At 44.1% G+C, this 24,441-nt stretch overlaps 1 protein-coding gene across 1 annotated transcript in view; it reads right to left on the minus strand.

The window, feature by feature from the left end:
* The window catches only part of PTPRM (protein tyrosine phosphatase receptor type M), a 750,850-nt gene that overhangs the window by 236,551 nt on the left and 489,858 nt on the right, over positions 1-24,441 (minus strand). Inside the window, exon 14 of the mRNA XM_089894939.1 lies at positions 23,053-23,127. Coding sequence (XP_089751065.1) covers positions 23,053-23,127 — 75 coding nt within the window. The remainder of the gene's footprint in view (positions 1-23,052; positions 23,128-24,441) is intronic.

Genomic DNA, 24,441 nt, shown 5'->3' on the forward strand with positions numbered 1-24,441 from the left:
GGTCACATGTTTGCTTCTGTTACCTAAACGACTAGTTACATTGTGCTTTAGCCTTTTTCCTAAGCTCTGTGAGAAGTGAGGAGTGACCCTACCTATCCTTGGGTCAGGGAAAGAGATCAGCCCTGCGGCCCCTCATTCCCTGCAGGAAGCACATCGCCATGCAGCCAGCGAAGGTCAGGATCATCATTCTTTAGCACCTGCTTTTAACTCATTTCACGTTGCAGGTCAAGAAAATGAAATGTTCAGTCTCTGTGGGACACAGGTGCAAGGTAACCATGGCAACAATCATGCAAAATGGGGGAGCAACTGATAAAACGTGAGGAGGGCTGCCCTGCAGGTCTGTGCGCGACCCTCCCTTTGCCTGAAAGGTACGGCCACCAGCTCACCGTGGTGGGGCCTGGGTGAAGGGGCTCGTTCAGGTGTCTGGGTTTAGGACTACTCTGGGGAAACACAAGTTGGGCTGAAATGAGTCACGACCCCGGGAAAATCTCGCTAAGGTGTGTCATTCACTGCAGGTTCCCTCAGGGACACACCATCCCTGCCTTCTCCGTGAGCTCTGCCCTCCATCCTGGCCTGAGATGGACATCCTTCCGTCCTTCCCCCACAGGATGCTCTTCTCTCCCTGTTTCTTGCTTTGGAAACATGTGCTTGTGAGCTGTCAGTCAGCCTCAGACAGAGGATAATTTGTGACAGAATGTGGTTGCAACTGATAGCTTGGTTTTTTTCCCCCTTTACCCAAATCTATGCCCGTAAGAGTGTAATTTACAAACTGCTTGGCAAGAGAGTTGTTATAATATTTCCCCTTCCGTTTTATTTTCTTGCCGGGTTTCTAACGGTATAAACTTTTATTCTTTTTTTCTTGGTATAAATTCTAATTCTTCATGGAAAGGTGTTTTTATTCTCTTCTACTGTGCATCCTGCTTAGAGGTTACTGCACATGTAGCTCCTTTTAAAGAGAATAAATTCAAATGTATGCATTTCACAGTGGGCATTATCTCGGCTTGGACGTATTCATTAAAATGATAAATAAGCTAAATGTTCAGGGGGAAGGAGAATGAACATCATCTCCGCAGATGCCCACGCTGCTGACTCCCAGTGACAGCTCCGGTTGTGTTGTTTTGTTTCGATGACCAAAAAAAGTTTTTTTTTAAAAAAGGATGGTATTCCAGTGGGCCCGCATTATTTAAGGTTTCAGATATAATGTCTAACGTGAAAACTCTCAAAAGAAAGGGAGTGATTAGCCAATGCAGTGTTTGGCTGGTTTTCAGCTTGGCAGGAAACAGCCCGTCTTGGTCCAGTGTTGGACGTTAAATTCAGTAACAGCAGCTCTCAGGCTGAGAACTGGATGTACTCAGCCACTGGCTCGAGGGTCTGGGCCCAGTTCTGACCACTGAACAGGCTGCATAAATTTCCCCCGAAGATCCACGGACACCAGCCCAGAAGGACACGGAGGCATCACCGCTGCCTGGAGTGGCTGAGCCCCCAGGGCAAGGTCTTCCTCTCCTGAGCAAACGGAAAGCCTTTCTAGAGGGAAGGGAGGGGGGCGTGGCTACCCAGAACCTCTGCACGATGGTGACTAGGGCTGGCTGCCCTTGACTGTGGGGGAAATCAGTAATATTCTCCATTTATACGTCGAGAGTTCATTGCACATCCAACGATGTGCCGTGTGCTGTTCTAGAAACACAGCAGTGAGCACGTGGGTAAAACAAAAGCCTCTCTCCTTGTGGAAATTAGATTCCTGTGGGACGCAGACCCAGAGGTAAACGATACTGTGCAGGTTGTCAATCGGTGCTCGTGCTACAGAGAAACCCGTGTTGCGTGGGGATGGCAGGGCAGGGCGGTTGCCGCTGAGCTCCAAGATGGGGTATCAGAGAAGAATTACTGAGAAATAACATGTGAGCAGAGACCAGAAAGAGGAAGGGGTGTGAGGTATGCTGACACCCAGGGAGGACAGTGGAAAGAAAAAGTTTAAAGCTACAAGACGAGACTGTGAAATACTGAGGTGTGACTGGACTGGATATGCCGGGGAAAGTGGGGGGCACAAGGACAGACTTGGGGGCACCTCAAGAGATCCTGGAAGGACTTTGCTTTTCCTCTGCACGAGATGGGAGCCACGGGGGTATTCGGAGTGGAGGAGGGATGTGATCTGGCTTAGCTTTCAACAGGATCACGTAGGATCACCAGGGTCACTGGTGGCAGTGTTTAGAACAGACCGTCGGGGGTCAACAGTGAAAACAGGTATGTCAGTTACGAGGCTATTGCGATAATCCACACAAGAGATTAGGATGGTCTGGAATAAGATGGCAGTGGAGGTTGTGAGACATGGTCACACTTGAGATCTATTTTGACCGTCCAGCCATCAGTATTTGTCCATGAACTGGGTGGAGGGTGTGTTGATACAACATCCAGGTTTCTGGGAGGAGTGACTGGAAAGATGGGGTTACCATGTCCTGGGATGCAGAGGACTTGGAGGGGCAGGTATGGAAGGGTAGGTGGGGAAATCAGGAATTTGGTTTTGGACAAGTTAGTTTTGAGACACTAGACACCCAAAGGGATCTCAAGTAGGCTGTGGGGCATAAAGGGGAGAGGTCTAGACTTGGGGTGAACATTTGGGGTGTTGCCAGCAAAACGATGGTCTTTAAAGCCATGAGACTCAGGAGGGCACCTGGGAGGTGAAGAGAGAGGGTGCGTCACGAGGAGGGACCAGTAATGGAGACCAAAAGGAATGGCAGATTGAGGGAGGGGGGAGGAGGGAAATCGGTGAGGAGAGGGAAGAAGTCAGTGTGATACAGGCAGAGAGGGAGCATCGCCACGGAGCCAGGGAGGAGTGTGGGGATCCAGGGAAGCTCTCTTCCTTAAGACGCGAGAAATTAGGGCATTCTGAATGGTGATGCGCACGGTCCCCGAGAGAGGGAAAAGTTGATGACGCAGGAGGGAAAGGAGATGGCTGCTGGAGCAGTGACCTTGAAGGGGCCGGAAGGGATGGACCTGGAGAGAGTCGTACAGAGAGATAAGGGGGCGAAGGTCTAGGGGAAGAAGGGGGAGGTGGACACCCAGGCTCCTTGAGAAAAAGGGCCTCGTGAGATGAATCTGGATGATCTCAAGGCAGATGGTGACGGACATGTGAGGGTTCGGTGGGGTTGCAGGTTTATCCAGGAACACAGAGCTGGGGCCCCTCCTCCCTGCTCACAACTAGATGAGGAATGGGGGGAGGAGGAGAAAAGGCAGAGAGGGGCTCTTCTCCGAGTTCCATCCCAGTGAGCAGATGGGATGGACACCGATAGTGACATCCCTGGGATGGACACAGGATGGACCCCTTGCCCGAGCCATCCTATGCCCATCCCTGTGATGCGGCCGATCTTGGTTTTCACAGTCTTCAAATAAACAGCTCCTTTTATGCTCCAGGTCCTGTAAAGAGGCTCTGCAGGGGACTCGAGATGAGCAAGACGAGTGACACCTCAGCCTTCCGTGCCTGCTGCAAGAGGCCACGAGAGGTGCCACGGGTGAGCTTCAAAACCCAACTGGAGGAAAGAAGGACGTTCCCTTTGGAGAGCAATGAAGGCTACTGCCTCACCAGGCCAGGGGCCTCCAATGTCTGGTCCAAGTGGGTGATGGGAACTGCAAGGATGCAGGAGCTCACGGCGGGCACCCCACTGGCCGCATATGGTGCCCTCCGGTCTAAGAGCGCCAGGCACTGGGCGGATGTCGGTGCCACTCATGGAAATACCTGGCCCGCTTCCTGATGGCGGATCTGGTGTTTGGGTTCAACGTTTGCACTGAATTCAAACAACAAAATACTTCATTCTCACAACATGCAAAATCAAATACCAAAATTCCACTTCTGGTATTTGAGGGGGGAAAGAGAGAAAAGAGTCGGGGGACAGCAACCGTGGGAAGCTGCTGAAAGGAGAAACAGGAGGTTGAGAAACCTTATGAGAAAAAACAAAATGGAAGCTGTGGAAACATGTAAGAATACTGTTTCTCCGAGTGTGTTTCAAAGAGCACTGGTCCCCAAAGATATTCTAAAGTATCCATCGGGGAAGCCTCAGCCACTCTGGACTAGCATTTTTATGACTTCATGGAATAGAGAATCTATTTCAAAAAATTTTCATAGTTATTTTTCTTTTGCAGAGGTCTTTTCTTTTTCTTAAAAATAGCAACACCCTGGTTTTAAAGATTATTGTCAGTTCTTTCATGTCTTGCTGCTCAGAAAAATTAGAATTCCTTGCTATCTATGTTTGCTTTTTCCAGCTGTACCTTAACATTACATATAATCAGGAAACATCTCCAAGATTTTTCATTTAAATTGTACATCATTGTTTCTCCTTCTGGGAATGCAAAGTCAGTCAGTATCCCTGGAATAATCTCCGTTCACACTTTATGTATTATTTGTAACCTGATTATGGTTTTGAATTTATCATTCTTCCTTTGTACCTCATTTCCACCGTAGGGCATGCAGGGCATGTATGACGTACAACTAATAATCAGAAACATAATTTTTCATATAAAACTGAGATGCTAGATTGTTTGATATATACCATCTCTAAAAAATTAATCTACTTTTTAATTTTTATTCTAATTTCATGACAGTTACTGCTCTCATTTATTGATGGGGCCTACAGCCTGTGGGTAAGATGATCAAACCCTTATAACTTACTTTCTGGAAGTTTCCAGAGAATTATTAGTGCCGTTACTGGTCTGATGAAATGGCTTTATTTTTTCCATCTGCATTTCTCAAATCACCATCAAGTAATAAAATGAGTGAACAGCTTGTCAATAAGAAGGCATCAACTGTGTTCACCTTTCATATGAACTGAATAATCAATAAAGGAAATGTGAGTGGGTGATTTTGAGGATGTTATCGGTTAAGAGTGGACATTTCCAACAGTTTGTTTAAAACTAAACTTTGAAGGCGTTAAAATAAAAATCAACTGTCCCTGACATTTTTTCCATACTTTGTGTCTTGGGTCATGCTTATGTTTAGCTCTCAAAAATCATTTATGTGGGAGAAAGGATCACACAGCATCCTGCACAAAGCAGTAACTGTTTGCAAAAGACCCTTGCAGCTTTTTCTGCTGCTTGAAATTGGTCATTCACTCTCTTATCAAAAAGTAAGTGTACCTAATAAATTCTATGTGCTTGCTAGAAAAATCCGTATTTCTGAGGTTCAAAAAGTGTACAGGGTATAGCAAACTGCCTGCAGAGGTGTGACATGTCTTTTTACAGGCCAATGAGCCACACACACAAAAAGGGACCCTTAGAGACGTACTGAGGATTCCTGGGGTCTCAGCAGAAAGTGGGGTCACATCATCCCCTGACTCTCATTTACTAAGCATATAATTTTCCTCAAACAATGTAGTTATTTAAGAAAGAAGGCTTGGGCTTCCCTGGTGGTGCAGTGGTTGAGAGTCCGCCTGCCGATGCAGGGGACGCGGGTTCGTGCCCCGGTCCGGGAAGATCCCACATGCCGCGGAGCGGCTGGGCCCGTGAGCCATGGCTGCTGAGCCTGTGCGTCCGGAGCCTGTGCTCCCCAACGGGAGAGGCCACAATAGTGAGAGGCCTGTGTACCGCAAAAAAGAGAAATAAGGCTTACATTAGTTGTATCATTCTGTTCAATATATTTTAGAACAGAAGTTCTCTAGTTACAGAGGCTTCAAGAATCATTCCAAGAGCTTTTGAATATGCAGATGGCTGGGTTCCCCAGGGACTCCGGATGGAAGGTCTGAGGTCGGACCCAGGAATCTGTATGTTCCGCCCTAGGTAATGCTCTACACGACATGAGGAAAAATCCAACCAGAGAACCATTGGTCCTAAATATCTTTGAGGAAGGTTTTCACAGACTATGGCAAAATGGGAAAAATACTTAATTGGGTGGTTGTTTATAAAATACCTCCTAATATATTAATATCTTACTTTATCATTTAGCCAATGTCCTTCATTGCACTATTTTAAAAGATCCTTTGACACAATGAAAAGGCAAACCTGGTGGAATCAAACCCTGGTTATATGATCACCCATAGTTAGTAGGGATTGGAAAGTGTTCTTAATTGTAAAGGAATTTAAAGTACGCTGATCAACTGCCCAGGTGCTACTAAATTAGATGGAAAGGAAGAAGGCTGATCTTCGTGAAGACCTACTTTGTGTGCCAGGTATCTTACGTAACCTTTATTTAACATCACACCATGAGGTATAATTAATGCCATTTTACAAATGGGGAAACCGAGGCAGCAGAAGCAGTCAGGAAGAGGGGCTTGTCTCAAGCCAGTGAGAAGGGACATGAGAGTGGGGATGGGGGGGTGGGCGCTACACTCAGGATCCCGGTGTGACCCTGAAGCCCACGGGATTCACTGCATCTCCACTTCCCCCAGGAACACAGTAATCACTCGGGTGGTTACGGCTGACATTCTGGAGGACAAGACTCCAGTTTAAAACATCATGACCAGTTGTAAAGAGGAGAGCCTAACAAAAGGTGAAGATAAATCAAAGTGCAGAACAAAGCCATAAGGAAGTTAAAATCCTGCAAGAAAAATAAGACAAATAGATGAGGGGTAAGGATGCCCCAGGCCTAAGTCCAGACAAGAGAGGCTGGATCACTGTGGTTATGAACCAGACCAGAGGAGTGACATGCCTGCGATCCTTCCAGCACACAGTGTGCTGGTCAAGGCTGAAAGGGAATCAAAGAAAAGAAACACACATGATTGGCAGGGTAGAAAAGAAGGACTGTGATAAAAGGCAAAGGGCACTTATCTAACCAAGGACGGACCAGCAGGTGCCACGGCTGGTCTGGAGCTTCCCAAGAGGAAGTACTATTTCTCACCCACTTGTGACTTGTAAGCGTTAACCCGATGTCTGTAACCTCGTGGTCACCTGATAAGTCTTTCCTGAATGAAAGTCTTAAAACACAGAAGTTTTTTTTCTTTTTTTAAGTAAATTTATTTATTTTTATTTTTGGCTGCGTTGGGTCTTCGTTGCTGCGCGCGGGTTTTTCTCTGATTGCATCGAGCAGGGGCTACTCTTTGTTGCGGTGCACGGGCTTCTCATTGCAGTGCTTCTCTTGTTGCAGAGCACGGGCTCTAGGCACGTGGGCTTCAGTAGTTGTGGCTCGCGGGCTCAGTAGTTGTGGTACACGCACGGGCTTAGCTGCTCCGCGGCACGTGGGATCCTCCCGGACCAGGGCTTGAATCCGTGACCCCTGCATTGGCAGGTGGACTTTTAACCACTGCGCCACCAGGGAAGCCCCAGAGGGGGAGTTTTAAAAGAGAACGTTGACCATGTGCCATCTGTGTACGTGAGTAGAATGTTTTTGAATGTATAGGCTTAAACAAAGGCAGGAGTCCATGTTCCTGCAGAGAAAAGCTGCCCCTTTTTCCTCTCTGTATCCTTGGGGTGCCTAGAACGTAGCATGTACTTAATAAAATTCCGAGCAAGGAAATGAATTTGGTTGTCCAGAAAGAAAATTTTGACCCTCAGCACATAAAAAAGAAATATATTACAAAGGAGATTTATTTACTCTACCTTCAGGTTGAAGAACAGTCACCTGACATTAGGTCAGTTTACCTCCCTGCCCAATGTCTAAAAATTCAAAAAACGCTATACTTTCTTCATCTCCTTTCCCACTGCCATGGACCTGGTTCATTTCTCTTCTGGATTTTGCTCTTGACTCCTAAGGAGACATCCCAGCCAGCCGCTTAGACACTCCAGCCATACTGATCTTCCTAAAGAAGAGCCCTAATCATGCCATTCTTTCATTTAAAAAGCAAAACAAAAAACCCAAAAGCCTCCTAATGCTTATTACAAAAGGCAGCCAGGCCTCCTATGAACCAGCTCCCAGCCCCTTTCTTAACTTCATGCCTCTTCTCTCTCTACCTTCCTGCATCTACCTGGGTTCCAACCAAACGGAGATGCTCAGTCTCTCCCAGCCCCCCACATGCAACATCTCCCCTTTGGTCCTGCCACTCCTTCTCCATGGACCCATCCCTACTCACATTTCATAGGTTCAATCCTACCCGTCCTTCAAAGGCCACCTAGCCCAGCACTGTTCCTGTGCCTTTGAAGGAAGTATTCTCTCTCCTACTGAACTGCTATAGCACCTTCTTTTCACCCCTCTTGACTATTTTCAACCTTGAGTTCAGTTATTTTGGTAAGTCCTTTATATTACATGCTAACATGCGTTCCTTGGGACAAAGCTGGTTTTACTTTTCGGCCCTCACATGACCCGGCCCAGCATCTTACTATGTGCCCGCAGTTCACGCTGAATCAAAGCTCTCTCCCAATAAGTCTCACTTTAATTTTTCTGTCTTTCTCATCTGTACTCTCTTCACAGCCGACCTATTCTTTTTCCATTTGCATTAAAGTTCTCAGACATAGGGTGATGGGTATAAAAGGAAAGAAAAAAGAGGAAAAAGTAGAAGTGTAAAGACAAGTCCGATTTTGTGGTCTTTCCTCCACTGATCCCTGGCATTTAGCGGGGGGTTACTAAGACGAGTGGGGTCTTGCGGCTGCCTTCTGATGACCCTCCATGGCCATCAAGACAACATGCTGAGAAAGAAGGACCATCTGAGCCTTGGCTCCAGGGACCATGCCGGAGATTAGCCAGGGCACAGAAGGCTTTCCTCAGTATGTTGATGACAGATAAAAGTCTTTGCCAGTAAATTTACTGACCAAACTTTCATCAATGATAAAATGGGGTTACTAGGAAGAAAGAGCATGGAAATAAATACTAGTGGCAAAATATTATAGTTCCAGCACCAAAACAGTGAGATATATATCCATCAATGATAAGAAAGTTAACTGGGTACATATCAGAGAGACAGGAAATGAGTATCTGTCAAGAATAAAGTGTTATGAACTCAATACTTGTAATGATTAGGTAGCTGTAGACCATTCTTCATGATCATATGTCAAATTTGTTTTAGAAGTCTTTAAACGAGTCAAAATTTCTGCTGGAGAATAATTACAATGGTCTGGGACTTTTTAGAAAGCAAAAAAAAAAAAAAAAAGGAGAAACTTGTAATAAGATAATGCTAATATGATTACAATTATTATGAGTAATTTTATTTAATAAAATGGTTATATCATTCCTATGACCTTACTTTAGAAGCATTTTCTAACTTCCTTGTTACTCAGAGAAGAAATAAGGTAGAAATCTGAAAATTCCCTTTATTAAGCCTTTAAACTGGCTAAAAGACACATGTAAATCACTCTGGTGTGGGGTGTGTGTGTGTGTGTGCACACACGTATTTATATATAAATATATGCCAATGTCTAAAGAGATTATTCAAAGACATACACGAAGTACCCACCAAATTGGTAATACCCCACAATGTTTTTTTTTTGTCACATTTACTGTGAAGTTAGATATAATCTTGAGTAAAAAAGAACAAAATTAAACGACTGCAAGGACAGCACCTAGGCAAAAATCCCAGAAAAAAACTGGTATGCTGATAATGTGTTTTGACCAAGAACTCTAATTTGAGTAAACTGTTGTAATTAATAATAAACCATAATTAATAACTGCATCATTAGCAATACCAATAAGTACATTATACAGATTAAACTGAACATCAATTACATGGCTAGAGTGATGTATTGCTTGGATATTTACTGGAGGAGATGGGAAAACTCATCAGAGATTCTCATAGATGTGCCGAACACATGCCATTTATTAATTCCCGGGCAGGTGCCAGGCTGATTTTCAAAGACTGTTTCTCAGAGATAGTTATTCACTCTTCTGAGTGAAAACAACATGTTGAAGAAAACTTACGTTGCTTCTCCTTCCCTTACAAACCACTCTATATTTTTCCAACTTCATATCCAGTGTCTGAAAAAGGTCCTCAATGAGATAATCTATCATCCCTCTCAACAGAGTTCTATTAAAGCACATCGTCTCATGCTCCCTTGAGAACCGGTGTAATTGAGGGACAAACACAAAGAGAGGTGTCCACATCTAAACCAACGACAGTGAGGAAGGAATGAACGAACCCCCAAATGGCCAGGACCACAAAAGAAAGCCTGGCGTTTTATTCCATGCGCTGGGCTACAGGGAAGTGCACACTAGGTTAGGTACTGCTTTGGGTTATTACTGTTTCAAATAAAGCAGCTGTCTTTGAAAATGCAGTGATTTTTTTTTTTTTTCCATCAGTAGCATCATCACCATTGTTGCCAGTGGCAAGAGAACAGGCTGGGTCCTGCTGATGCTGTTTATATCCCAAAGGCAGGTAAGTGGGAAATATCATCTGTGGGAGATCCATCACAGGTCCTGACATATAATAAAATAATCACATTGCTCTCACGCTCCAGTGCTCCTGGAGACCCCAGTAGCCACGTGCTGTTCGTGTAGATAACACCCTACCTAGCATCAAGAAATCCATTCATTTTCTGGGAAGTTCATGTTTGAACCTCTAGGAAGGGCGGGGTCAACATTCAAGCTTGGGAGGGGCGGTGGCCTGCATTGATTACGTTGTTTGCTTGAAAGCCCTAACAGCCATAAACAATCCTCTATCAGGACAACAACAAGCAACAAAGCCACAAAAGAAGTTACCAGCAACTGCCAACTCCTCTGCCTTGACCGCAGCCAGCTTTGTGAGAGTCCTTTACACATGTTACTGTATTAATTCTCCCACCGCCCCCTGTGAAGTTAAGAAATAGATTCTCACGTTTTACAGATATGGAAGCTGAGTTCTGGAGTTTAAGAGATTTGCCCAAGAAGTCTGGACCTGAGCTCACTACCTTTTATCTAAAGCAAATACTTTCTGAATTGTACGCTGGGACCCAGAGGTTCCCTGAGAACTGCCCTGTTAAATCCAGGCCCAGATTCCTGTCTGACATGTTTGAAAATGGCCCTAGGGAGTGTGGCTTTGAAGATGATCCGGAGTCTAAACTGGAGGGCTTTCACTGTTCCCTCTGAGCTGATCAAGGGTAGCTGCGACTCTTAGCACTTTCCCATCATTTGTCCCTATAAGGCAGGCGGGAGAAGACAGGCAGAAGCTTGAATCTGGGCTTTATCCTGAGTGGCCCACCACTGGCTTCAAATTTCTTTGAAGTCCGTAGCTCTATTTTTTTGAATGGAGCATGTAAATGTTGCCTTTTGCTCTGTGATATACTGATTTTTAACGCAAATAATGTTTTAAATGATTCACCACCAAGGAAAGTGATACTCCCTTCTGGAAGCCCTGGATTCCAGTCTGATAAGCATATGAGATGGGAAGGCAGCTAGACAAGGGCTACAGTTCCACAAAAGAGAGCGACCCCTCTTTCCCCCTTCCCCTTGGGGCAACCTTTCCAGAGAGAGAGAGAGACAGGTTATTTGATTAAGAATATATGGTCCCTAAGCTAGAAAAACCATGGCCTGAGAACGAATCAGACATTCAAAGCCAAACCCAAGATTCTCTCACATGAAAACAATGACAACTCTACAAGCAGTACATATGTGCCTGCGTGTGCCTGTGTGGGGGGATTTGAATATGCTAGAACTTCAGAAGTCAATCTTTTTAAAGACTTTGGGCCTCCCCATCAGCCCTCTGGAGACACTGATGAACAAGTTTTGACACTGATATTGTCAAAAGGGCAAATAAGATGAGGCACCTGGGTTGAAAGGACTGTGCTTTTTCAACTTTCTGTTTTGGTCCTGGACCTTTCCCTTGATTCTCATATAAGGTCAGTAGGGTATTTAGAATAAGAATTCTTTCTCCAGAAAAGAGTTTTGTCTATGCTACATCTATCCTTGAAGTTTTCTTGATTTGCTTCCTCAACATCTTGCCCTGTTAAGATGCTGGAGGAAGTCCTGACTTCTTTTCCATTCTGACTCAGTACACTGGCTCACACCCATAAACACTTTAAAAACCTCTCACAGGGACTTCCCTGGTGGCGCAGTGGTTAAGAATCCGCCTGCCAATGCAGGGGACACAGGTTCAAGCCCTGGTCCGGGAAGATCCCACATGCCACAGAGCAACTAAGCCCGTGTGCCACAGCTACTGAGCCTGCACTCTAGAGCCCATGAGCCACAACTACTGAGCCTGAAAGCCACAACTACCAAAGCCCGCGTGCCTAGAGCCTGTGCTCCGCAACAAGAGAAGCCACTGCAATGAGAAGCCCGTGCACCGCAACAAAGAGTAGCCCCCACTCGCCACAACTACAGAAAGCCCGTGCGCAGCAATGAAGACCCAACGCAGCCGAAAATAAATAAATTTATAAAACAAAACAAAACAACAACCTCTCACAAATACTAAGCATTTTACAGTATTCTAAAAATACTTATTTATAGGAGAAAGTAGTTCAAAGTCAACCAAAAATGCACAGCAGTAAGACATGGCCCTTTGCCTACAAATTCTCAGTGGAATTCACTGGTTTCTTAGACATTAAGCTGTTGGAATTCATGTTGATGCCTTATGTTCTAAATGGTAGTCACGTTTTTCTAAAGCAAGTAAAATGCTGAAAACCAAAGTATCAAAATTGGTATCTATCAACAATAGTCAGTGAATGGCTACAATGTTGTCTAGTTCCATGCTAGCCATTGAGGTAAAAAGAAACACCTAGTAAAACAGGTATTGTCACTCAGCTTTAATAAATATTTAAAAAAATATCCAGGCCTTTTCCATGTTAACTGATATCAAGTATGGATTAATATAATTTCACTATAAAATTGATACTATATATTCCTTACAGAAAAGGCAAGAATAATTTAACTCAGTGACATAAAATCTTTTGTGCAAAATCTCTGTTTTTTAAAACTGCAGGCATTCTTAGTATTTTGCACCTTTTACCCAAATTTTAGTTTATTTTAAGCTCAAAACTTTACCTTCAGCATTCCTTTTGGATATGCACAATGCACTAGATTAATAACAAAATTATAAGGTAGATTTCCTAAAATATAAAATATCAATTTATGCTTTTCAAGCCAGGAAGCTCTATGCCTTAAGCAAATAAAAGACAGTTAAACACGTTGTTTTATCTTCCTTTATCACACTGCTGATAGAAAGAGAAAACACAAAAGGATACTGAAAAATTAAATTGCTCTCTTACACTGAAAATCTTTTACATAGAAATTCTAAAGTTTGTGTAGTAAAAATGGAAAATAACACTATTTCAGGGTAATATATATCTTTTAAAATATATTACTTCTGAAACTAAATGCTTGACATTTGACTCAGTGTTTCCTTCCAAAAATGACAAGGAGAAAGGAACAGAATCTTCCCTGGCAGGCCTGTATCCTCTCACCATTGTCTTGTAACTATACCATTTTATAGATGAAACTACCACAGCAAAATGACAAATACAACACATAAAAGAGCAAAAAAGGGCAATAAATTACCAGTGACACTACAGGCCGTTAAAAGGCACTCAGCTGCTGTTGCAGGAAGAATAAAAACTTCCCCTCACTTTATATTCTTCTCCATGAAAAGGAAATTTTAGAATCCTCAAGCAGCCCTTATAAGAGATGCTGAAATTCCAACCAAATTCTCCTCACGTTAACTGCCCATGTTGGCCTCTGAAATGTACAGCACCGATACCCTGTTCCCTCTTTACTAAGAAAGGCCCAAGACGGGGCATGTGAATTGCTAATCCTCTGTACTGATAGGATACTGCATTTGAAAAAAGCCAGGACACCTAACTAGTTGGAAAATGGTAGGTCTTACTCGGCCACTATTTCCAATATATTGATTATCGGCTTCAATAAAGAGTTTGGCATTTTAATTGATAAGGAAGCCTAAAGGAGGCATTTTCTTTGCTTAATTTTCACCCAAAACGCTCTCAAAAGGTCCAATCGAAGCTCTATGACTCCATGACTGGGGAATAATAGGATAGTACGTTTAGAGCCCAACTGATTATAAGTTAACTTATTTCATTATGCACTTATCGTATTACAAAGAGTTCAAGAAACTGGTAAATTTGTTGAAGTGGGTTATTTATCGAACTGTTTTATGTTGGTCCTAACAAAGATGGTAGACAGAAGTTACACTTCCTTGAATCCTCATCTCTTAACGCAGAGCTCATTACCCATCAAGCTCTCCAAGGAGATGAGAGGGTCTTCAATGTGAAGGATGAACGAGGGAAGCTTGCCTCCTAAAGTACGGACAGTGGATGCTCGTGGAGCAGCCCAGAGCCCAGCCACAACAGCTAAGGGCTTCAGGGACTGAAATGCTGCGACTTATTTTAATCAGAGCTGAACTGTACGCCCTTCCTGGAAGTGCCGGACAGGAGGCTGGCCATCGGAGGCCCATGGGACACTTGGTCACGTGACACTCTGTACCTCCTGGAGACCCAGTCCTGACAGCGTGACAGTCAGGAGCCCCTCTCGGGGGGATGTTATTTTAAAAAAGTGGTGTGGAAATTAGTTCACACCTTTAAGACCATTTTACCTTTTAGAAGTGAATTCATTCCATCGGAAAATGAGAGCTGGTCTCTGAGTACCTTTCACGTGCCCAGCTCTGAGTGGCAGGTTGTGGAAAGTATAAAGAGACATACAATACGGCCCCTGGAGTAGTAGATAAAACTATTTCCACACAGCAACGAAGAGTCTGAATGCTACAACTAAAAGATCCCGCACGCTGCAACTAAGAGCCAGCGCAGCCAGAATAAATATAATTAATTAACTTAAGAAACCCCCACCTATTTCCACACATATTTCATAGCAGACACAAGCAACTATCTCCAGTACAACACTTTATGAGCCTAATGACTGAATTCTTTTTTTTTTAAACATCTTTATTGGAGTATAATTGCTTTACAATGGTGTGTTAGTTTCTGCTGTATAACAAAGTGAATCACCTATACATATGCGTATATCCCCATATCTCCTCCCTCTTGTGTCTCCCTCCCACCCTCCCTATCCCACCCCTCTAGGTGGTCATAAAGCACCCAGCTGATCTCCCTGTGCTATGTGGCTGCTTCCCACTAGCTATCTATTTTACATTTGGTAGTATATATAAGTCCATGCCACTCTCTCACTTTGTCCCAGCTTACCCTTCCCCCTCCCTGTGTCCTCAAGTCCATTCTCTACGTCTGCATCTTTATTCCTGTCCTGCCCCTAGGTTCTTCAGAACCAATTTTTTTTTCTTTTTAGATTCCATATATATGTGTTAGCATATGGTATTTGTTTTTCTTTCCGACTTACTTCATTCTGGATGACAGACTCTAGGTCCATCCGCCTCACTACAAATAACTCAATTTCGTTTCTTTTTATGGCTGAGTAATATTCCATTGTATATATGTGCTGCATCTTCTTTATCCATTCATCTGTCGATGGACGACTGAATTCTTGAAAGGGCAAAATATAACTGTCAGCAGCTAAAGGTGGTGGGACTTTATCTCAGTGAGCATATATTCAAGCAGGATTGCTGAGTTTTATTATCCTTTATGTTCTTTGCCAGTTTTGATTCATACGCATACCCTGGTGAATAGCGCTCAAAATAAATGCAGTGGTGATCTCGGGCAAGAGGCTGAATGAAACCATCCCACCTCCAAGGTACACAACGTGTTGCTAAGATGTGTTGGAACCTGTCCCTTTAGTTTCCTATCATGTGTTCTTTCATGCTGATTGTAGATGATCAATAACCCAGGGCAGGGACTCAGGCTGTATCAACTCCCTGGAATTTAGCTCTTCTATTTGTATCCACTCACCCTGTTCTTTTCCTCCAGGCTGGTGGATGATCTTCCATTTCTTAGGGTTTTATTTCAGTCTCTTGGCCTTTTTCACCTCTCCTCCAATGTTTCCAGTGCATCTGGGGTGTCTAGTGCAGAGGTGAACCTGTCTGCCCCTCTTGCAAACACCTCAGTGCTTCCTACTGTTCTTGATCAAAGCCCGTACTGTAATTTACAGGGTCACGGTCGACCTCCTTTCACCTGTACAACCTGAGTGCTCACGCATCCTTCCAGCCACGGTGGCCGTTTTCCAATCCTTCATTCTTGCTCAAGCTACTTCCCAGCCTGGGGCCTTTGCACATGCTGTTCCTGCCACTGACTGAGCTACAGGTCAGTGAATAATCCTACCACCTTCATGCTGTAGCCAGTCCTTGGAGTTACACAATGTGGCTAAGACCTGCTTTCAGTTATGTCTTCATCTTACAGAGAACCTTGGGTCCACAGAAGGACAAACTCTGCCTCTCTGCATTTACCTTGCGACAGATTACTGCTCACAAACAGCACCAAGGACCCACTGGCTGGGTCTGACAGGCAGAGGTGGAGAAGTGGACAGACGCAGTCTGGGACTGGGAGTAAAACAGATAACGTTGCTGTGAGTGGGTGGGCCTCTCTCCAAACAATTCAGTGAAAAGGAAACTTTTCTATGGCTCTGGCCAAAAGAAACGGCTGATTAAAACTGTGCTTTTGTAAATGGGTTGCAAAACCATGAGTCTATTTTATTTGCAATGGAAAGGTCAACTGAATTAGAAATATATACTATAAAGAAGAGACATATTTGGCAATTAACATAAAATCAGTCAAAAGTAGGCAAAATAAACCAACGTCAAAAGATTCTCACCTTCATTCAAAATTTGTTCAAAATCTACCTATCATAGTGAGGAAAGCTATAAAATATCTAGGAATAAATTTAACAAGGAAAAGCATCAACTGTGCAGTCACTCAGTAAATAATTTTGAACACCCTCTGGTAGAACAGGAGAGACAGACAAAGCCCTGCTCCCATCACATCCTAGGAGGGGGATACAGAGTCATCAGGGAACTTCCAAGAGAGGCAGAGTGACGGGCTGGCCGGTGGCCAGGGGGCCACCGGGCCATGGACTTCGGGGACCACGGTCTAGGGAGGTCTCCCGAGGAAGTGACACTTGTGCTGAACCTTGGTGCTGAGGAGCAGCTGGTGATGGGAAGGCGGGGGACAGAGCAAGTGCAAACAGCTGGCGCAGGATCAGCTTGGTGATCTGGAGAAACAGAAGGAAGGTGGGCGCTGAGAGTAAGGGATGTGAGATGAGGATCTGTGAGGCCACGCTGGAGGGTGCAGCCCCTGCACTGTTGATGCCAAGCTCGGAATTTTATTCTGCGTGCCACGGGAAGCTCTTCGACGGATTCTGAAGAGGAGTGACGGGGCCAGGCTTCGATTTCACACGCCAGGTCATCTGCGACGTGGACAATGAATGAGTAGGGAGTCGTGGAAGTGAGTCGGGGACCCGTCAAATGCCTGGGGGGTGGTGACCGTGGGAAGGTGAGATGTGGCTGAACTTGGAATATCTTTTGGGGGGAGACTAGACAAAAATGACTTATATATTTAAAAAAACCCTCCAGAATTGTATTAAAAGTCGTACGACAAGATCCGAATAAATGGAGGAATCTATCGTATCTCCCACAGTGATGATGATGCATAAATTTAATAAGATTCCAAAGACAATCTCAGTGGCATTTTTGGGACCTGGCTACCTTGTGGGCACTGGACCTTCTTGATGTCTGGGATTTATCAGAGCTCGGCAGACAGATTCCTGCCCTCAGGGAGCTTCTGTTCCAGGAGGGGGACAAAGACGGTAGAAACAGAACAAATAGGCACAGAGGTGATAAGTGCTGTGAAGAACAAGGACGTGGTAGTGGAAGGGGACAGACTGTGTCAGGGAGACACAGGGAGAGAGGCATCGGGGGGCTGCACCCTTAGGAAGGCCAAGTGCTCAAGGCAGACCTCCCTGAGAAGGTGGGGTTTGAGCAAAGGCTGTAGGGGGTGAGGGGGTCAGGCAAGCGGGGATCTGGGGAGAAATGTTCCCAAGCAGGGGAAGCTGGAGCGAGAGCCTGAAGGTGGGAGCTTGGCTGGTGTGTCTGAAGGACAACAGCGGGGACTGGTGTGGATGGAGGCAGAGGGAGGAGGGGGTCAGGGAGGGGAGGGAAGCCGGTCATTCCAGGGCTTCTGGGCTGCTGGGAGGGCTGGTAAGTAGACGGAGAAGGATGAGGGCTGGGGGATTTCTGACAGAGAAAAGGAGAGAATTCCAGTTTCATCAGAAAATGTCTTAAAAGCCAGTGTCATCAAAAGGTGATGGTAACACTGCAGGAAGAGACAAAGGGGCCCTTCGCGCAATCTACGTGTGAGATCTGAATACATGACATCATGGCCTTTCATTCCTGTGGGCAAGTAGTTGGCTATTTAACGATGAGACCAGCCTAACTGGTTGTTTCTCTGGGAAGAAGCTGGACCTCTGCCCTGGAAACACTTCAGGCCATCTCAGTGGTAACTTCTAGATGGATTCAAGAGTCAAAGAGAGAAAACACCCCAAATTCAGGGTCCTGGCTGGATAATCTGAGGGACGAGGAGACCTTCTCAGGCAGAACAAGCCCTGCAGTGGCCGGCTGGGTGGACGTAGCCTCTGTCACCGCTCAGGCAGGGGACATCACTGTGGCCAAGGTGCAGACCTCGAGAATGTCTGCCTGTTTCTGCAGTTTCTCCAGCGATACTCGGAAGGACGGGAACAGGCGCCGAGAAAGCAGGCTGTGGGGTTTCCTCAGGAGTCAGTGAAGGAATGCAGTGGGGTGTCTTGAACAGAAGGTTGTCCGTAAACAATGGAGCCGCTTCCTTCCTCAGTGGAGACCTAGTTCACTGACTTCCGTGTGTTATATGTTACATTAAAAAAAAAAAAAAAGTCTGTTTGCTTTAAGAGCCACGTTGGGGCGAAAGAAATTCCTTGGGGTTTATTTCCTGAGAGCTTTGCCAATATACTGACAAAGATTCTTGCTGTGACCAAACTCTAGGCGGGCTCTTCTGAGCCCCTTTGACACAACAGAGCATTTGTGTCCTGAGGACGATGCCCAGAAGAAGCTGGTCAAACGTCCTCACTTCCTTTCCCAGATGCCACCAGTCCAATGAGTCCCTGCTGCTCACACGGGAAGGAGGGAGAAGGGACAGGATTCTCTCTGGGGCCAAACCCCAGTCAGGCTCCTCTGGGTCCTCCTCTCCACCAGGCCCCCACCTGGGCCCACAGAGACCTGAACAAAGACGGACATAGTTTCTAACAGCTCAAGGCTGCATCCCTAGGCGACCCCAGACCCCCTGAGAAACTCAAGGCTGCCCAGAGAACGGATGCTGGTCCCAGCGACACCTGAGGACAGGGCCCTGGCTCCCAGCCTCTGTGGACAGGAGGACCTGACTTATTCCATAAGCACCAGTCAGCAAACCAGATGGTGTTACATAGACCAATGTTTCACTTCCCTGACCCTACTGATCCCCCATCACCCCTTTCCCACCCCCTCATCCTTCCTGTAAAGGCCCAGTCACCTCTCAGCAAATCACACTGGAGTGCAGCTCGACCCTTGCAGGTCAGCAGTTACTGAAAAAATCTGTTTTCGCCACTTTAGCTGATGTCGGGCTGTGTTTATCTTTATCGACACACACACATCTCCTACACGTATCTTTTCCAAAACTTCAAACTTTATGTGGGAATAAGTGTTGGCTAGTTCTCTATTTTTTTAGTACTAATTATATCTAGCAAGTAATTCTACATGCTGTGATGTATCTGATTTGTACCTGAATCCCAGAAGTCACCTTGTTTATAAATACTCTACAATACAGGTCTTATCATTTTAGATGTATGTCTTAACCAAAACAGATGATAAAAAGTGCCTGTTGAAGAAAACCATTCTCCACAGCATCTCAGAGCTGGCTGGGGTTTTAAATCATAAATAGAAATATCAATATAAAATAAACAGCCTAGAGGTATTTATAAAGTGAAGTAAAAAAATCTTAAAGAGAAATTTCTAGCATGTGCAGCTTTTAATTTTCCTCCCAAAGCAGTTCTATATTATAGACAATTAATAACGAAACTGAGGGAATGAAGTAGAAAGAAGCATTTCCAGTTTCTAGAATTTTCTGTGTGCTCTCTTTAGAGTAGGAGTTTTGGGGTAAGACTGGACCATTAATTCAATTATATATTCTGTTCCCTTTCATAATCCCCTAACTATGGTGGTTTAGTAAACTGTTTTCTAAAACTGTGCGTTACAACCCATTAGTGGGAAATGAAATTGATTTAGTAGGTAGCAACTAAATTTAAAAAAATGAAATAGAATAAGATACAACAGAATAGAACAGGTCGGAATGCAGCTTATTCACACAGAGCAGCATTGGTAGGACAGTTTCTAAATCTTTTGCTTCAGCTAAACATCTGTGTATGTGTATGTGTGTATGTTGGGTGGTGATGTATTCCTACTGTTGACTGAGGACAAAAACGTTTGAGAAACAGCCCCAGTGTGATGACAGGCCTGCTTATCAAACATACCAGCATCCTGCATCTGAGATTCATTCATTCAGTGAATTAAATTAGCCAACATTTATGGGCACTTTTGCTGTGTCTGACACCTTCCAGGTGCTGGGAGTCAGTCACCGGGTGCTTGCGTTCTCTGTTACAGAAGGGAGGAGGGTCCCATCTACACCGAGGTGAACCGAACCAGCATGGATTACATTCTGGGACAACAGGATCTAGGCTGCAGAGAACTCACTGTCTTATCAAAGTTTCCTCTAAGTACAGCTTCCAATAGCATTTGTAGGGGCAAGATGTCAGCACAATTAAAACAAAACGGACCAGAAAATTGCTAGGCATTCAGAATGCATCCCTCGTGATTTCCTGCTGGCTTCCAGAAGGGCCTGTGTTGATCTAATAAACAATGGGTCACAGGTGTGAAATGTTCAGAACTGTCCCACTGACCATTTTCTAAGCAACTCGGAGAGAAAGATTTTGAAATACACGTCCTTTCCCCCCATTGTTACAAAGCTGTTGTCTCTTCTCAACTACGAAATGACAAGCATGGTGGTCATTTTCCATTCATAAGAGCATGTGTGCGTTTAGGTTTTGGTGTCACTCATGCACATATGTCTGATGCCAAGAGTCTGGGCAACCACACAGAGAGTTAGTAGCCCTTGGCCCGGCACACAGAAGGTGCTCAATCAGTGCTCAATCAGAAGGTGCTAAAGGTCAATCGGCGATTGAATGAATGAAGACTCACGCTTGCAGTACAACTCAGGAATAAATCTATTTAAAAAAAGACAGTGTTACTGCTATCCAAGTGGGTGGCTGATGCAAACAGAAAATACAAAAGAAATATTACTTGAGCTTGAATTTATCTGGGTAAGAGTAACCATCACTAACAGCAGCAGGAAATACTGGAAAAAAGGACAAGAGTAGTTTTGTACTGGCTTTTCAGGCTTATTCTAACACTCCATCATTTTCATCCCTAATAAACCAAAGTAAATGGTGGTGATCACCTGCAGCCCTTAAAAGACAGCTGCCACATACTTCAGCTATGCATGCGTCCTCCGCAGACTAGTTACAAAATAACAAGGTACAATAGATCTGAAAGCTTTGGGAAGGAGGCTGATTTATGAAGTGTCTTCTTAATCATGGGAGTTTTAGAGAGAACACTATATTCAGAAGTTTCTCTTACTTTATTCCTAGTAAACCACGTGCTGAATTTGAAAGCAGTGGGTTATGGGGAAAGTCTCAAAAGGGGCTATTTAACTAGATTCCCTACAAGTACTCATTCTATGAGAGTGAGGCCAACCTATTTTTAATGTTTGCTGACAAGACTGGTACCAGCTCAGACGTAATGGGGCAGGGGTCAGACTTGCTGAAGATCCCAGATTACCTTCAAGGTGGACACAGAACCCTACGCAGAGTGCATGGGCCAGGCCTGAGACGTAAAGGTTTTAGAGGAGAGGACTTATGTAAGAAAGACACGATCCCTTAAGTACTTCAACTGTTGGGAGGAACACATCAGGAGTTCAGGATAAGAGAGTGTCTGCAACAACTGAACTTCAACCAGTAAAAGAAATATGCTTAAAAGAAACTTGAAAGCAAAGGCAGAACTGTTAGTAATAAGTTTATAGCTTTTAGGCCCTGAAACAGAGGGCTGAAAATATGTATGGAATTCCAGCTGAGAAAGAAGTAAAATTATCCTACAGTTCTTTACCTTAGAAAAAGCAGTCTATAATTTTCCTGAGTCTCAGCTGCTTTATATTCCAAAATAATAAGCTCACGGAACAACTTAAACATTCATGAATTCTTACTATGAGTTAAGCTTTACATTTTTTTCTTAAATGTTAGGGTATATGCCTTAATCTCATACACACAAAACAGTTGCAGGAGTGGAAATTCTATGGAATGCAGTTGCATGTTTCTTACTTGGCTTCCTCACGCCTATAACTCATGCAACAAACTACCATATTGGAGATGCCTCTGAAAGCAGAACTTGAGTCCTGCTCCTGTGACTGTGTTAGAAACCTTGACAATGGCTTGCTTCTCTTGCAGGACCAAAGCTGGTCTTCTGGCATTCTCTAACCACTCACCTTTGATATGCAGTAAGGTACTGGATTCTTTTCCTATATAAGTTTATACGTTTGTCCATATACCTTTAGATGCAGTTCAAATGGACAAGCTAACTTCTCTTGGTATAAAGAGGCACACAGTTCAATTCCACGACTCAAAGCCATTCAATTTTTTTAAAACTTCCCTAAATTATTCAGTGCATTTGACTTGCAGATGTGCCTCTGCTTGCTATAAACAGTGTGCTTTGAAACAAGGATCTATAAGGAATGCAGTCAGCTCTGCTCCAGTTGTAGGAACTTGAAAAGCTGTTTGAACAGCGTCACCCCAAACATCTTTGGGTGGCTTCACTTAACAACACCGGCAGACGAGCCTGTGGATTGCTAAATGGGTGTGCAAACTAGACCCTACAAGGTGAAAATAAACCCCTCACGTTCAGATCTCGACGCCTTTCTGGATTAATTTGGATAACTGGGAAAACATCTTTACGTGTTTTGATTGAAATCCTCTTTGATGGCATTGCCATTGCAAATCCAGCAAATTTCATTATGTATAACATTAGGCTAGAAAGGAACATACCGACAGACACACAGACAATGGGATCATGCAGCGGGGCTGTGCTGAATGCAGGGGTATACATGTGCACACAGAAGAGGCCGAGCATACCACTTAATTTAACGCGGGCACAGGTCTGTACCGAGAGTCGGAGACATCGTCAACAAGCCTTAAAGCGAAGGAGGAGATGTAGAGGGGAAACGAAGCCGAGAAAAATGAGCAGGAAATGGGCAAGATGACTCATCTATACTTGAAGGTCTGACCTGTCAGCTGGTCGTCGCCTGCAGCAGGGGCGATGCGAATGTGAGGTGTCGTAAGCTGAGTCACGATTATCGCAGCTATGGCAAAGGAAGATTCCCAGGTCAGCATGCATGAGGGAAGAAAAAGCCAGACTGAAGCTAGGCTAGCAAGGAGAATCTCCATCCGCATATCACATCATCTCAACTTTCTTCCAGCAACAACAAAAAGAGAAGGAAAAAGGAAAACAACCACAGCGAGCCGTTGAATTTTCTGAGTTTGTTTCCCTTAAACAGGCTTTCATCAGGCAGTTGGATTTCTAACCATGACACAGTTGCGAGCTTGGGCTGAGACTGTGGACAGATTGACTAAAGGGGGGAAAAAAAAGCAAAAAACAAGGATCTAGATGGAATAGTGTTTTCAACTGCTCCTGAGAAGGGGGTAGAAAGATTCATTGCTAATTCTGATGAGCCAAACTTGAAGCTTTCAACATGTAATAGGTTATTTAAAATTCTTCTGCTTAAGTCACAATATTTTCTCTTCTTGCTAAAATCACCTTTGTGAAGAATATTATCTTCCTTCACTAAAAACATTTTTATGTAGAGAAATTTCTCTGATAACTAAATTTCCTGTAGAGAATTTCCATTTAGGAATTTTATTTTGTCACATTCAGGGAATGAAAAAAAAATGCATCTCAAAACATCAGTTAAAATAAAAAGACTAATCATTGCCTTTGCTATAGTTGTCATGGTTAACATGTGACCAGAGAAATGATTAAGATTCTTGAAGCAGACCAGGCGGGCTTCTCGGTTTGCCTGAACAGCTCAGCAGTTGAGTTTAAATGGTTAACATTCATGACACACAGATATTGAAAAAAAAAAAAAGAGAGAAAATTAAAATGTCACTTCTAACATGATACAGCTGGAAAATGATGCAAAGAAAAAATATTGGAAAATTAAGGACAGGCTTACATGAAAGATGCCTAATTTACATGGAACAGCCTGGGTGCTATCAGAAATGTGGCAACAAGTAAGGAAAATAGATCATCTACCATCTGCAGACAATTATAAACTCAAAACTGCTGGTACATAATAGTTTGAAATATCCCTTTGCACTGTTCAAACAGTGTTGCTCCTTGTAACCAGACAACAGAGGCAACTGGGTTTAAAAGCGGTATCATCATCTTTCATGTGTTACTAATGAAAACTTTTTAGTTTTGCTCAGTGAGATGAATAAACTAACAGTTTGGACACAGAATGGAGAACTCCCAAGATATCACAAAGATAATTTTCTTGGTATGACACAGTATGCAAAATTGCATAATAAACTGTAAACAGTAAAATGTTATTTCTAAAACTCGTGACAAAGTTGGTACCAATTCCAAGTTTACACACAGAACACTTGCTTGGTCATAG

The sequence above is a fragment of the Delphinapterus leucas genome, chromosome 14 (genome assembly GCF_059928025.1).
Source record: "Delphinapterus leucas isolate spDelLeu-1000000601 "Yukka" chromosome 14, BTC_Dleu_Yukka2, whole genome shotgun sequence".
In the NCBI taxonomy this organism is placed as follows: domain Eukaryota; kingdom Metazoa; phylum Chordata; class Mammalia; order Artiodactyla; family Monodontidae; genus Delphinapterus; species Delphinapterus leucas.